General features: G+C 67.1%; 7 protein-coding genes across 7 annotated transcripts; 3 read left to right on the top strand and 4 right to left on the bottom strand.

Moving 5' to 3' along the window:
- Positions 1–137: 137 nt before the first annotated feature.
- On the bottom strand, positions 138–3,644 carry MICPUN_95766 (predicted protein; the record flags this gene model as incomplete). The annotated part of the gene is made up of 3 exons (XM_002505503.1): positions 138–1,582; positions 1,715–2,697; positions 3,481–3,644. The coding sequence occupies 3 exons, from the start codon at positions 3,642–3,644 to the stop codon at positions 276–278; spliced, it is 2,454 nt and encodes an 817-aa protein (XP_002505549.1). The 3' UTR covers positions 138–275.
- Positions 3,548–8,140, top strand: MICPUN_63700 (predicted protein; the record flags this gene model as incomplete). The annotated part of the gene is made up of 2 exons (XM_002505744.1): positions 3,548–3,579; positions 3,703–8,140. The coding sequence occupies 2 exons, from the start codon at positions 3,548–3,550 to the stop codon at positions 8,138–8,140; spliced, it is 4,470 nt and encodes a 1,489-aa protein (XP_002505790.1).
- Positions 8,141–8,500: 360 nt separating this feature from the next.
- On the top strand, positions 8,501–9,671 carry MICPUN_92304 (predicted protein). The gene is made up of 3 exons (XM_002505743.1): positions 8,501–8,621; positions 8,960–9,052; positions 9,199–9,671. Exons 1-3 carry the CDS (start codon positions 8,529–8,531, stop codon positions 9,520–9,522), a joined length of 510 nt encoding a protein of 169 aa, XP_002505789.1. The 5' UTR covers positions 8,501–8,528; the 3' UTR covers positions 9,523–9,671.
- A 209-nt stretch (positions 9,672–9,880) lies between these two features.
- Positions 9,881–10,519, bottom strand: MICPUN_103854 (predicted protein; the record flags this gene model as incomplete). Its single annotated transcript, XM_002505502.1, has 2 exons — positions 9,881–9,970; positions 10,307–10,519. The coding sequence occupies 2 exons, from the start codon at positions 10,517–10,519 to the stop codon at positions 9,881–9,883; spliced, it is 303 nt and encodes a 100-aa protein (XP_002505548.1).
- A 297-nt stretch (positions 10,520–10,816) lies between these two features.
- On the top strand, positions 10,817–11,482 carry MICPUN_103853 (predicted protein; the record flags this gene model as incomplete). The annotated part of the gene is made up of 1 exon (XM_002505742.1): positions 10,817–11,482. One exon carries the CDS (start codon positions 10,817–10,819, stop codon positions 11,480–11,482), a length of 666 nt encoding a protein of 221 aa, XP_002505788.1.
- Positions 11,483–11,634: 152 nt separating this feature from the next.
- On the bottom strand, positions 11,635–12,492 carry MICPUN_63696 (predicted protein; the record flags this gene model as incomplete). The annotated part of the gene is made up of 1 exon (XM_002505501.1): positions 11,635–12,492. The coding sequence occupies one exon, from the start codon at positions 12,490–12,492 to the stop codon at positions 11,635–11,637; it is 858 nt and encodes a 285-aa protein (XP_002505547.1).
- Positions 12,493–12,537: 45 nt separating this feature from the next.
- MICPUN_63695 (predicted protein) lies at positions 12,538–14,099 on the bottom strand (the record flags this gene model as incomplete). The annotated part of the gene is made up of 2 exons (XM_002505500.1): positions 12,538–13,897; positions 14,073–14,099. The coding sequence occupies 2 exons, from the start codon at positions 14,097–14,099 to the stop codon at positions 12,599–12,601; spliced, it is 1,326 nt and encodes a 441-aa protein (XP_002505546.1). The 3' UTR covers positions 12,538–12,598.
- Positions 14,100–14,152: the final 53 nt, after the last annotated feature.

The following is a 14,152-nucleotide window of genomic DNA, read 5'->3' as shown; positions in this document are numbered from 1 at the left end:
ACCGGGCTGACGGGAGTTTAGTACCTCAACCAATCACGTTCCGGCGAATTGAAGATCTCTACAAAACGATCTGGCGGTCACGAATTGTTTTGGAGGTTGCCACCCGGCGCAAATATCGACGTGGCTCTCGTTTTTTTGGCGGTAAAAACACGCTTTATTTACGGTTTGGGTCTGCCGTGACGTGGAGACAACACGAGAACACGAGAACGCCTGCTACTGTCGCGACCAGATTCTCGATCCACGCCCTGATCGGAGCCCTAGTAAGCCGAATCGAATCACACGAGCGTCACGAGGTCGCCCTTGATCATCGCCCTGTCCTGCTCCACCAGCGACATCGCCGCGTCCCTGCACTCCTGGATGCTCATCTCCATGCTCGAGTTCCGCTCCTTCAGCTTGCTCACCAGCTCGCTGAGCCGCGCCTTGCCCGTGCCCATCTCCGACAGTATGTCCTGGATCGCGTCCGCCACGTGCGTCCGGTGCATCCGGTCGGACGCGCTGTGTCCCGTGAGGATCTTGTCCATGTCGATCTGACCCGTCTTTGGGTCCATCGCCGCCTGCTGCATCGCGACGCGCATGAGCCGAAGCGACTCCTCGGCGTCCTTCTTCTCAACCTCGTTGCTCAGCCGCATGCGCGCCAGAGACTCGGAAATGCGAATCAACGACTCGAGCTGACGCGGGGTGGCGGTGATCGTCTTGCGCCCGCCGGCGCTTCCCACGCGGCGCATGTCCACGTACCCCTCCACGAGCACCTCCGCGGCTTCGTTGTTCAAGATTGGAAAGTAGGTGGATCGAGCGTAGCTGATGTACTCGGTGAGCGTGGACGCGTCCAGCGAAGCCTTCGCCCTCGGCGGAGGTTCCTTGAAGTGGAGGCTGACGAGGTGCCTCGCCAGCCTACGGTCCGTCTCCGGGTTCGGCTTGTCCAAGACGAGGTAGATGAGGTCGAATCGCGAGAGCAGGGTGGGCGGGAGCTGGATGTTGTCAACCACGCTCATGGCCGGGTTGTACCTCGACCCCACCGGGTTTGCCGACGCCAGCACGGAAGTCCTCGCGTTGAGAACCGCGATGATGCCGGCTTTGGCGATCGAAACGGTCTGCTGCTCCATCACCTCGTGCAGGGTGGACCGCGCGCCCTCGCCCATCTTGTCGAACTCGTCGATGCAGCAGATGCCCCGGTCCGATAAGACCAGCGCTCCCGACTCCAGCACCATGTCCTTCGTCTCTGGATCCCTCTGCACGTACGCGGTGAGACCGACGGCTGACGAGCCCCTACCCGACGTGTATATCCCGCGCGGCGCCACCTTGTTGACGTACGTCAGCAGCTGCGACTTCGACACCCCTGGGTCGCCGACGAGGATGACGTTGATGTCGCCGCGAACCTTGTTCCCGGAAGTGGAACCCTTGAACGTCTTGCTCGTCGCGCCGAACAGCTGGCACAGCAAACCCTTCTTGACCTCCTCCATCTCCCATATACTCGGCGCGAGGGACGCCACCAGCCGCTCGTATATGTCGCCATTCTTGCCCATGGCTTCGAACTCGGCAATGCGCTCGTCGGTGAACTCGATCTCGTCCTTGGGTCCTCGGCCTTCGTTTTTCTGACCCGCCGTCGCCTCCTCCGCCTGCGCGCCCCAGCGGTCGCCCGCGGTCGCCGTGCCGTCGCGCTCAGCCTCCGCGGCGTCCTTTGCGTCATCTTTCGTCGCGGTGTTCTTGATGCGACTCGTCGTGTCCTTGCGAATGTGAATCACGTCCACGTAGGTCTTGTACACAGCCTTGAGGACCCGCTGGTTCGGCGCCACGCGGATGGGCACGGCGCGGTACACGCCGGTGACCTCCACCCTGTCACCGGGCTTGGCCTCGTCCACGAGGGAATCGAACACGCACATGGACACCGTGTGGGGGGTCTCGCCCTCCGGGATGGCGTCCGGGGTTTCCTGCATCTTGATCTGCTGCTTGTTCGCAAAGTGGCAGAGGTTGTGAACCAGAGTCTGCGTGCCCACCGCGTTGCAGCTCTGGCAACGAAGAGGCGGTTCGTTGACCCTCCCGCGGTCTACCAGCGCCATCGGCGGATGGAACTCGCACGCTGAACACTGGAAATAGGTCGCCTTCAGGTCCGGAATCACCGCGCTGACCCTGGTGACCATGCCCCTCACCGCCACCAGCTTGTCGATGTCGCTCGGGTTTAGATCTCTCATCGCTCGCGTCTCCTTGAGGTTGTAAGTCCTCACCTGTATGCCCCAGTTCTCGTCCGGCGGCATCTCGTCCTGGGGCAGCACGCGCTGCGCGAAGTACTCGGTGCACACCGCGTCCATCAGGGGGATGATCTCCTGAGGGTAGGACACCAGCATCTTGTACAGCTGGGGGTCGTAGCCGTGGAGGTGCTTGCAGTCGACGTCGAGCTGGAAATCGTCGCGCTCGAAGCACTCGCGAAGCTTCAGGTCGTACAGACCCACGCCGCGGTCCTCGGGGTCGAAGTGCTCGATGAATCGTCGGAGACGGGACCGCGCGTCCTCGACGTTGACGGTGGTGCCCCAGATGTAGGACACCTGGCCGCCGTCCCCGGTGCCGCCCCGAGCGATGTCCTCCTGATCGACAATCGAGGGCGCGATGGAGGGCGCGCGTAGCGGGGTGTCGAAGAGGGGGGTTCCGCCGCCGATGCTGTACCGGCCGCGGGATCCAGTCCCGAGGTCGTTGCGCTGGCTCCTGGGCGTGCCCGCGGGCGTGCCTCCTGTGGCGGGGGGGGATGGGGACGGGCGGGGGATCAGCCGGGGGTGCCAAGTTTCCGTCGCGGGCTTTAGTGAACAGGCGGGGAGGAGTAGGGGCGCGCGGCCCGGGGTCTATCGGTACGCGCGCGATCAGGGCGCGTCGACGCACCGAATCTCTGAGGGGTCATGCCGACTGGCACCATCGGCGACGGCGCGCCCATCGCCGTCGCGTTCGCCCCGCCCATCGGAGTGGCGCCGACGTCCGCGAGCGGAGACGGGGCCACCTCGGGGGGCTGCGACTGAGACTGGGACTGCGATTGAGACGTGCGCCGCTTCTTCTGCGCCGATGCGGGGGAGCTCTTCGCGGGGCTCTTCGCCGGGCTCTTCGCCGGGCTCTTCGCCGGGCTCTTCGCGGGGCTCTTCGTAGCTGTCACGACGGAACGAAGGACGAGTTCGGGTCAGCACTCGGGGCGATCTTGGCGGTTGTGAGTTTTTTCAAATACAACGGGGCGCTCACCTCCTCTCGGGCTCCTCTTCGCCGGGCTCTTCGCGGGCGAGGGGGAAGCGTCGCCCGCGCCCTCTCCCGCGCTCTTACGCACGCGCGGCGATCGCCGCGGGCTCGGGCTCGGTTCACCTGCCATCTCTGGTGCCCGTGTCACTGGCGCACGCCGGTAACCCTCGATCGGAAAAACTTGGCTCGGTCACCACGACTGCACACGGTGACAGGAAAAGGCTCAGCTCGCATCGGCTTGAAGCTCGTTTTGGCAACTCCCAGAGACACACACGCCCCGCGGGCGGGGGGCGCGAGGGTGGAGATTGAGCGGCGACGGAGAGGCGTGAGGTGGGACATGGCGGAGTACGTTCTGCGCCCGGGTCGAAGGTGAGCCCCGTTCCGACCCCCGTCAGCTCCGCGTCAGCCCGCGCCCGCCAACCCCACCCAACCATCGCTCCCGAGGAATCCAAAACAAATCTAATCCAGTCTTCGACCCCCTCCCCACCGCAGGGCGTGCGAAGAGGTGCTGCCGACGTCGACTTCCAACGCGACGTTCGCGTCGTCCAAGATACGCCGCCTGGATCACACCCTGGTCGCCAACCCTCCTCCGAAGGTGGGCACCACCTCGAGGGTTCGCGCCACCGACGGGCAGGAGCCGGTGGACCCACCCGGACGCGCGAGGTTCGCCAGCGAGGATGACGAGCGCGCGCGCGCCGCGTTCGCCCACTACGCGGGCGCCAAGCCGGGGACCGCCGGCGCGGCGATGCCGCCGGGGTTCACCGTCCTCGCCCTCGCGGACCTCGGCGCCCTGGAGGGATGCGACGCCGAGCTCGTGGGCCGGTACATCGCGGAATCGCTCGCCGACGAGATCGACGACCATTCACCCGTCACCTACGCGAGGTTCAAGTCGATGTGCGAAGTCATCGAGGGGCGGAGGGCGGCGGGGGCGCTGGGGAACCCGCGCGACGGGGAGATGGAGCTCGTCCCGCCGGAGCTGCTCGACAGCGTCGCCATGCGCGCCCTCTTCGACTCGTACGCCGTCGACGTCGACGAGAACGATGACACAGCTGGCGACAAAGAAGAGAATCGATCATCGCGGCTGATGACGATGGAGGCGTGGAACGGGATGCTCCTCGACGCCGGGTTGCTCGCGCCCGCGGGGGAGGACCTGCGGCAAACGACGCGAGCGCCCGGGGCGTTGACGCTCGCGGGAGCGTGCGTCGCGTTCGCGCGGGCGCGGGGGCCGACTCGATCGCGCGACGCGTCCATCGCGCACGTGCCGGATTTTTTCGCCGCCCTCGCCGCCGTCGCGAGAGTCGCGGGCGTGTCCGTCGGGGAGATCTCGTGCCGGCTGCTGGCGCTCGGTCCGGATCCGGACAGGCCGAGTGTCGGGAAACTATCGTCCGAGGATTACGGCGCCAGTGCAGGGTTTAGGGGCGATCCGAGGGAGGCGTTCGGGGCTGACGCGTTTGAAGCCGACGTCGACGACTTGGCGTCCACCGGTCTGTCCACTCCCGACGTGACACGTGGCACCCGGCCGATCTTCGGCGCGACGGACAGGCGCGAGGCGATCGAACGCGCGCGCGCGTGCTTCAGGTGCGTCGACGTCGGGCACAGGGGTTTCGCGCGCCTCGAGGACCTCCCGGTCATCCTCGGGCAAGCCGGAGGCTTCGACCACCTCGACCTCAACGCCGCCGCCGTCTGGGCGGAATCCCGGCTGGGGTCGCTCAGTAAACGCCAGGGCAACATCGTCAAGTACAACCAGTTCGACGACGAGGTGACGCTCACCGACGTCGGCCGGCACCTGCGAGCGGCGCTGAGGTACCCACCCCCCGAGGGTACCTTCGCGCTCGCCGGACCCGTCGTTATAAACGAGAAGACGGCCAACTCGGAAGATCTCGCCGCCGTCGCAAACGTGTTTGAGCGGTTCTGCGCGGCGGGCGCCGAGAGCGGGTTCACGCCAGACTCGCCGCCGCACCCGAAGCTCATGGACCTTAGGCGGTGGGCGCTCTGCGCGAGGAACGCGTGCGTGTTTGACGTCGGATTCGAGCGCGGCGCCGAGGTGATTGCCTTCGCCAGGGCGTGTCCCCCGGGGAACCACCGGGTGGACTTTGCGCGTTTTCTTTGCGCAATCGGCTGGGTCGCGAAGCAGAAGGGGCTCGACGCGCGCGGCGCGGTGCAGTGGTTCAAGCGCGCGAAGGTGTCCATGAGGCCCGTGGTATCGAAGCTCGCGGAGTTTTCGGTCAAAGCGAACCCGGGGTATCACTCGGGAGTCGCGCTCGCGGCGGCTCGGCCGCCGCTCGATTCGGTGAATCATTCGCCCCCCTCCCCGTCCTCGCCCGCGGCGTCCAGCAGCGGCGAGAACTCCCCGAAGAAAGCGAACGCCGCGCCTAAGAGCGCCGCCTCCTTGCCTTCGTCTTTCACGGCGACGAGGAAGGCGCCGCGGGCGGATTCGCTTCGACCCGCGGTGGCGGACCCGGCGTCGGCGGAGCTGGTCATCGCCGCCGCGCTCGACGACCGGGCGGGCGATCCGCTCGTCGCGGCGACGCTCACGATGGTCCTCGCGGACATCGGCGCGCTCGAGGGCCTCTGCCCTAACCGCGCGGGCGCGGCGGTGCACGGCGCGAAGGTGTCGCTGCAGCTTCACGGCGACGACGCGCGCGTGGGACGCGACGACGTGGTGCGCGCGTCGATGATTCTCGACGAGCTCCGGCGATCGAATTCGGCGACGATCGCGCCCCTAAAGCCGGCGCCGGCTCGATCGCTGAAGACGTACGAGGACAACCCGTCCCTCCGCGGTACCTACCGCGAGTTCGCCACGCACGGGATGGAGGCGGAGGAGCGGGATCGGGTGCTCAGGCGGCTGGATGCCACGTGGCAGCGCGGCGCCGCGGACGCCGACGCCGATCCCTCGCTGCTCGACGGCGGCGCCGCCGGTTGGCCGAAGCAGGGATCGATCCCGCGGAGGGAGGGCGTCAAGGGCGCGCCCCTGCAGTCATCGTGCCCGTGCGGTAACCCCCGGTGCAGCTCCACGACGCACCCGCACGCCACGTGGCCGATCGAGGTTGGGAACCCCGAAAAGAAACCCTTCCACCCGAACCCGGTGCCGTACCAAGGCCGGGAACTCCCGGATCGGCGGCAGATGTTCGCCGAGGTGAAGCCGACGAGCCTCGGGCCAGACAGCCGGGAGGTGGCGTTCCTCACCGCGGTGGGTCGTCCACGAAACTTCGTGGAGGCGAGGACGGCGAAACTGTTCGAACCCCCGACGCCGCAGATCGATCCAAACACCGGTCGCACCGTCGACGGCTTCACGCACGCGCAGGCGACGTCGAAAATCGCGGAGGAGCGCGCCGACGCCGGAGTCTCCGCCGGCGATAGGCCCGGGACGGCCACGGCGCCCGGCGCCGCCGCGCGCGCCGCCGCCTCCAAGCAGCGCGAGTTACTCGCCGCCTCACGCGCCGAGCTCGAGGGCCTGGACCCGCGCGAACGAGCGGGTCGGGAGGCGACGGAGCGGGGATCCGCGTCGGCAATCGCTTCCAGAAAATCGCAGTTGGCGGCCGCCGCCGAGTCGGCGGCTGAGACGGCTGCGACGCGCCGCGACGTTCCGTCCTCGCAGCGATGCGGCATGAGCCTTGACAACTTCCGCAAGCTGTGCGCGGAGAGCGGCGTGTTGGGCTCCGGCTTCACGCCGTCCGCGGTGGACGTGGTGTTTGCCAGGTCTCGAGCGCCCGGTTCGAACTTCATGTCGTGGGGCGAGTTTCTTCGATCGATAGGGTACGTCGCCGAGCTCCGGGGCGAGAAATTCGGCATCGTCGCCAACAAGCTGATGGCCGTGGGTAAACCTCGAACGCACTACGCGGAGACTCGGAGGGAGAAGGAGGCGGTAAATGGGGTGAGCGCGGCGCGCGAGGGCGCGAGGCGGGGCGTGCGCATGATCAAGCCTTGGTCTCAGAACCTGCGGCGCCCGCGTCTCGGCAACCGCGGGGAGCTGGAGCCCATGGACGTCGGCTGGGGCCACCTCACGGGCGTCTTGACCCACCCGGTGCTCGAGACGCCTCGCGCCGCACCGGAGGAGACGCGAGGAGTGGCGAACCCGCGCAGGTTAAAGCCCGGCGCGCTCGGCCGGTCGGGGACGCGAGCGCCGAAGATGGGGATGAAGGAATTTTTGGATTCCTGCGAGGCTTCGCACCGCGTCGTCGTCGCCCGGCTCCGTCGCGAGACGGCGGCGGCGGAGGCGGCGGCGGACGAGGCCAGGGACGCGTCGCGGCGGGAGTTCCACCTGCGCGAACGGGAGATGATGGAGCGCGCCACGCGCCGAACCAACGCGAAAGATCCGTGGCATTTCGTCAAGGACCTCGAGACGCTCGAGCGAGCCGGGTACACCGTGGACGGCGACCCGTTCGTGATCGGCATGGCGGACACGATGCCGAGCGGCGTGCACACGCTCACGCTCGGCAAAGAGCGGTCGGAGACGTGGGATGAGCGCGGCGGTCGCCTGGGCGCCACGTGGCTCATACACTCCGGCGCTAAGAACCGCGAGCTGCCCTTCGGCGTAACCGCGAGGGACGCTCGAGTCGTGGCGAGGTCCGACCCGAACGTTCCCATCGTCGCGGAGCGGGACGTGCAGGTGGCGGACGCGTTCGCGCGCGCGAGGGTGGACGCGCTCGTGCACGGGACGGTCGGCGCGCGGGGGCGAGCGGCGGCCGGGCGGGGCGGCGAAGAAGGGAGGTGGGCGGGGGATAACAGTCTCCGGTCAACCGGGGAAAGTTTCGGTACAATGGATCGGGGGTTCGACAGCCGCGGCGGTCGCGTGGCGGGGGTGCCCGCGTTGAGCGCCGCGGCGGTGCGACGGACGCTGAACGGGCGGGATCGGAGGGTGGATCCGATGGCGTCGCTGGTGCGTCGGATGAGGGAGGAGGGCGCGGTGGGCGGGTCCAGCGCGCACTAGCTAGCGGTTGAACGATTGTGGAGAAACCGCCGCGTGAAACGCACACTGGTAAGCCTATCCATTTCCCGAGCGCGACGGGACACGTAGCTCTAGTTCGCGTCGATGCCGGACGACGCCCGGTCAGTTTGACGCGCGTCTCACGCACGCACGTTCCTCAGACACCGCATAGAAGATGGCTGCTATGACTAGCAGTGTGACTATGGCGGGCCTCGCGCCCGTCGGGGTGAAGCAGCAGCGCGCGCGCCGCGTCGCCGCCGCGGCTCCGGCCAGGGCGCACCTCGGCTCCGCCTTCACCGCGGGCGGCGGAAAGAGCCTCGAGGGACAGAGGCTCTCCGTGGCTGTGGCGCCCGCGGCGGGCGCGCGCAGGGGCTCCCGCTGCGTGACCAGCATGGCGGCGAAGATCGCGGGCTACATCAAGCTCGCCATCGAGGCGGGCAAGGCGAACCCCGCCCCTCCCATCGGTCCGGCGCTTGGTGCCAAGGTGCGATTTTACGCCTTTTTCCTCTCACGCACGCTGTGAAGCGAAGCGAGCGAAATGCGGGGCGAGACGGGCGTCGGGTGACGCTGCCGGGGTGACGCGCGTGGATCACGCGACCGCCCGAACGCGCCGCACGAGCGCGCGCCGGATACCTCATGTGTATCACGACGACCTACAGGCGCGCTCGGGGCGCATCGTGCGCGTCGACATCGCCCCGCGCGCGTCTCCCGGCGCGCCGAGACCCTAACCCTTTTCGCCACTCGACTCGCGCCCAACCCTCGAGCTTTTGATTTTCCTGACCGCTGACCGTCGCGCCTCTCCCGCCCCTTCCTCCTACCCAGGGTGTGAACATCATGATGTTCTGCAAGGAGTACAACGCCAGGACCCAGGATCAGGCGGGCATGATCATCCCCGTCGAGATCACCGTCTTTGAGGTGCGCGCGCGCTCCCGTCAAACCGATCCCCCCCACCGAGACGAACATCCTCCCCGCCGTGACGCTTTTTCCCGACCACAAGACTAAAAACGCAGTGGCTGACCCATTTCCTTATCCACTCTTCCCAAACCCCCTCCCGACTTCAGGACAAGTCCTTCACCTTCGTCCTCAAGACCCCTCCCGCCGCCGTCCTCATCAAGAAGGCTGCGGGCATCTCCAAGGGCGCCGCCAAGGGTGTCGGCGAGAAGGTCGGCTCCATCACCCGCGATCAGCTCGAGGAGATTGCCAAGACCAAGCTCCCCGACCTCAACGCCGACAAGATTGAGTCCGCCATGCGCATCGTCGCTGGCACCGCCCACAACATGGGCGTGACCATCGAAGGCTGGGATATCGAGGAGTCCAAGGCTGGCTTCCGCGAGGAGAAGGCGGCCATCTGGGGCTTGAAGCCCGAGCAGCTCACGAAGGCCTAAACGTCGGTTCGGTGTCGGTCGCCGACGACGACGAGGGAGTGAGTCACCCAGCGCGCATTATTTTGGAAAGGTAGGATTCATTGTAGAGAGTGTGAGCCTCGCGCCCGAGGGGAGCGAGTTGGCTGTAAATAAGACACGAGGTCTAACGTAAGGCGGACGACGACATCGCAAACTCGTCAACGCGAAGTGGTTACCGTTAAAAGTACTAGTGACGGAGCCCGCTCGGCTCCGCCTCGCCCGCTGCGTCCTCCTCAATCTATAAAAAATAGTACACCGCCGACGCCCTCTAAACACCCTCTGCCTTTTCCTTTTCAGGGGACCGCCCCCTTTTTGAGAAACCCACGCCCAAGACGACCGTTTACTTCTTGAGCTCGCGGTGGAGGGTGTGCTTGCGGAGGTACGGGTTGTACTTCATGAGCTCGAGGCGCTGGGAGGTGTTGCGGCGGTTCTGCGAGAAGCGGGAGAGCGAAGGCGGGGGGCATCGTCAGTCGCGTGTTCGTGAGGCGCGCGGGTCGCGTGAACGGCGAAGAGTCGGGGCGGGACGGCGAGGAGGGAATCGGGCGATCGTGACGCGCCCTCGGCCGCGCGATTTACGCGCGAACAGGGCGGCGTCGCGTCGCAAGTCTCGCCTCGCCTCGACGCAAAATCTCGCCCGCTACCAAAGCCCTCAGCATAGGGTTTCAGTCGGGAGCAGTGGGTGAAAAAATCCCGCTTATCCGCTACGGTGTCCCGCCGCGGACGAGCGGCGCGACTCGTTTCTGCGGGGTGCTGGCGCGGCACTGACCTTCTGGGTCATGTAGCGGGACATGCCGGCGACGCCGGACTCCTTCTGCTCGGTGCACTCGAGGGTGATGGTCAGGCGGACGTCCTTCTTCTTGGAGGCCGCCACGACCACGAGCGAGCCGCGCTGAGCGGGAGCCGCGACCACGGGCGCGCGGGCGGCCACGGGGGCGGCCACGGCGCGACGCGCGGAGAGCGCGGAGGACACGGTGGACATGGTCATGGAAGACATCTTCTCTGTGCGGCGAACGGGGTCGGCGCGCGGTGAATGGCGCGACGTACGCCGCGTCTCGTTCGCTTTTTCGATTGGGACACGGGAGAAACTCGGATAAAAGCCGTGTGCCACGTCGCCGATGCACACCAGCGTGTAAAGGTGCGCATCTCCCGACTGTTTCGCGTGTGCTCCACAGCCTCTAATTGCCGTTTAGAAAAGCACCTCTTCGCGTGCGTTTAACCTTTTACGAAGGTACCTCTCGCGCGGCTGCGCACACATCGAGGCGCGGTGGGACACGTCATGAGCGCGGGAGAGCTCGAGAACGAGGCGGCCGCGGCCGCGGACGCCGCTCCGTCCACCGAGATCGACTCGGGCGGCTCGGGCAAGTTCAAGCTCTACACCAAGACCGGGGATCTGGGTTCGTCGTGCCTGTTCAACATGGAGCGACGAGACAAGGACGACGACGTGTTCGAGGCTCTCGGCGACGTCGACGAGCTCGGCGTGTGCGTCGGCATCGCCCGCACGTTCGCGGAGGAGCACGTGACGCCCGACGGCGAGATGCTGGCGCGGCTGCTGGAGATCCAGTCCAGATTGCTGGACGTGGGCAGCGCGGTGGCGACGCCGCTGCAATCGTCGTCGACGGCGGAGTGGAAGGCGAGGCGGGTGGAGTTCGCGGAGGAGCACATCACTCGGCTCGAGGGTTGGATCGACGAGTACGACGAATCGCTGCCCCCGCTGACCACCTTCATACTGCCCTCGGGGGGTAAGACGGCGGTGCACCTGCATCAGGCGAGGACCGTGTGTCGAAGGGCGGAGCGGCGGGTGGTGCCCCTCGTGCGCGACGGGGACTGCGACCAGGCGGTGGGGCGGTACCTCAACAGGCTGAGCGATTTTCTGTACGCGGCGGCGAGGTACGCGGCGCATCGGGAGGGACACGAGGAGCTCCCGTACAAGAAGGCGGCGTGAGAGGGCGCCGTCCGGAGCGCGCGCGTCCACCCGGTCGATCCGTTCCGACACGTAAACGTCACCCTACGTAAACGTCAATCGCGATCGCGACGTCTCACCCGCGCCTCCCTCCGCCCCCTACCCACGAGCCACGCCCCAAAACAAGCTACGAGCTACCTCCCAGGAAGCAACAGCGCCTCGAGCTCCTGCACGGTGTCCACGAGCGCGTCGAAGCGTCCCGCCTGCGCGTCCGCGTCGTGCGAGCCCCACGTGCACCCGACGCTCATCATCCCCGCGCCTTTCGCGGCCACGCCGTCGCTCGGCGAGTCCCCCACGTACACGCACGTCGCGGGATCCCATCCGAGGCGTTCGCACAGGCTCAACAACCCTAACGGCGAGGGCTTGACGTCGGGGACCTCGTCCGCGCCCACCACCGCGGCCATCGCGTCGATCGTCCCGTTCGCCTCGCACACCTTACGCGCGTACTCGCCGCACGCGTTGGAGAGCACCGCCTGGGATTTGCCGCCAGCCGTGCCGCCGCCGCCGGCTGTGCCGCCGGACGCTATCCTGCGGACGAGGTTTCGGATCCCGGGGAAGAACCCCGCCGTTCTGTCGTCCACGAGGGCGATGTAGTGCGCGTCGAACGCGGCTCCGAGGGCCTCACCGCTCGGGTGTTCGATGTCGCCCGTGGCGTGCCACGCGAGTCGCTGAGGGGTGGCGTATCGGGTGCCGCGGAGGTACTGCTCCAGCGTGATCGTCGGGAGCGACGCCTCGAGAAGCACCGCGTTGGTGGACGCGAAGCCGAGGTCGGTGGTGTCGGCGAGGGTGCCGTCGACGTCCCAGACGACGGCCGTCGCCGAGGCGAAGTCCGGGATTTGGGAGACGGAGGGCGAGGCGCGAACGCCCTCCTCCGCGGACGACGCGCGCGGCTTCGTCGTCGCGGTCGTCCTCGATCGAGGGTGATCGCGGCGGAGAGCGGATGGACGCGCGGCGACGCGCGGCGCGGACGCTGCCGACGCGACGGGGGGCATGCGCGCGTCGAGGGAGTGAACCGAGCGAGGGACGCGATGGACGACTCTTGATTCCAGAAATTGACGAGTCTCATTTGGTTACCAGCATCCGACCGCAAAGGATCGATCAGTGCTCGCCGGCGGAGGCCCTGAGCGTCTTGTACTCCCGCACCCTCGCCAGCATGTCCGCGTTGAGCGACTTCTCCGTCTCCGTCATCGGGAACACAGCCTTGCGCGTCAGGTTGTCCCGCATCTGAGCCTCCAGCTCCAACCGATGCGCCACCCTCGCGTTTCGCGTCTTCTCAGCCTCCGCCTTTTCGACATCCTCGAGGACGTCGACGACGTGCGCGAAGCGCTCGTGCCTGGCCGCTTCCGCGGCGCGCTCGCGGTCCAGCTTGTCCTGCTTCCACTTGACCTGCTCCGCGAGGTGCCGCCGGGTCTCGGCGGCGAGGGCTTCGGCCCTGGCGAGGTCCCGAGCTTCGCGTTCCTCGCCGAGCCTGTCGTAATTCCTCGCGTTGCGCTCGATGACGTCGTCGGGCATGTACCGCTTGTAACTCGGAACCGGTTCGCCCACGGACTGGGCGTCGAGCTTCTCCTTCATCTTGCGGATGTTCTCGAGGTACGCCTCCTCCTGCTTCCGCAGCTTCTCGGCGTACAGGCGCTGGTACTCGAGGTCGAGCTCGGCGTCGGCTTTCTCCTGCTCCGTTCGCAGTCGAAGAGTCTCCGCGTTGGACCGCTTGAGCGCCTCGATCTCGATCGCCTTGACGCGCTTTTCCTCCTCCTCCTTCGCCGTCTTCTTGCGGAACTCCGCGGCGAGCGCGCGCCTCAGGTCCTCCTCCTCCTGTTTCTTCGCCGCCGCCTGCGCCGCCTTGCGAGCGTGCAAATCCTCAATTTGCGCGCGGCGGTCGTCGAGGAGCCTGTCCGTCGCCGCCGCCCGTTTGGAGAGCTTGGCGAGCTCCTCCTCCCGCCACTTCTCGAGCTGCGCCTCCTGCTCGGCCTTCTCCGCCAACACCGCTCGCTTCGCCTCCTCTTTCTTCGCAGCCTTCGCGGCCACCTGCGCGTCGAGCTCCGCCTGGTACGCCTTCTTTTTCGCCGCGATCTGAGCCTTCTTCTCGGACTCGAGCCTTAAGCCCTCCTCGGCGACAAAGGCGGAGATCTCGGCCCACTCGTCGTTCACCGGACCTTTGTACCTGCGCGCGGCGGACTTGGCCCCCAGCACGCGGTCGCGGATCCTGCCCTCGAGCGACTCGATGTCGGAGTCCTTCACGGACCCGGTGAGGGACATGAATCCAGCAACCTCGTCCGCGATGATCGACCGCACCTGCGCCGACGTGTCGGCGAACTTGGCGGAAAACTTCTGCACCAGGGTGTGCGTGAGCGCCTCCTTGATGCCCTCCAGGGTGGCGGTGGACGGGCGGGACGCGGCCTGCGGAGGATCGGAGGGCGACGTCAGGAGAGCGACGGCGCAATTCGCGGGCGATTTCCAAAAGCGGGTGCAATCGATTCGTCCTCATTCGTCCAGTTTTGGGATCCCATGACGGGTGGGACCCCGAACAAGGCGCGGCGGCCGCGGGGGCGTCGCTCGCGGGGGCTGTGCGTACCTTTGGGTCCGTGGCCTCGAGAGTCATGGCGACCGATTGCCTCGCTTCTCGCGGCGCGTGCGCTCGCCTGGCGTTGTGCG

This window comes from Micromonas commoda, chromosome 13 (assembly GCF_000090985.2).
Source record: "Micromonas commoda chromosome 13, complete sequence".
Taxonomy (NCBI): domain Eukaryota; kingdom Viridiplantae; phylum Chlorophyta; class Mamiellophyceae; order Mamiellales; family Mamiellaceae; genus Micromonas; species Micromonas commoda.
This window is presented reverse-complemented; position numbering and strand designations above follow the sequence as displayed.

Coding starts and splice junctions, on each gene's coding strand:
- MICPUN_92304 (XM_002505743.1), top strand. CDS start 8,529: ATGGCGGCGAAGATCGCGGGCTACATCAAGCTCGCCATCGAGGCGGGC. Junction 8,622..8,959: donor GTCCGGCGCTTGGTGCCAAG/GTGCGATTTTAC, acceptor CCTCCTACCCAG/GGTGTGAACATCATGATGTT. Junction 9,053..9,198: donor TCGAGATCACCGTCTTTGAG/GTGCGCGCGCGC, acceptor TCCCGACTTCAG/GACAAGTCCTTCACCTTCGT.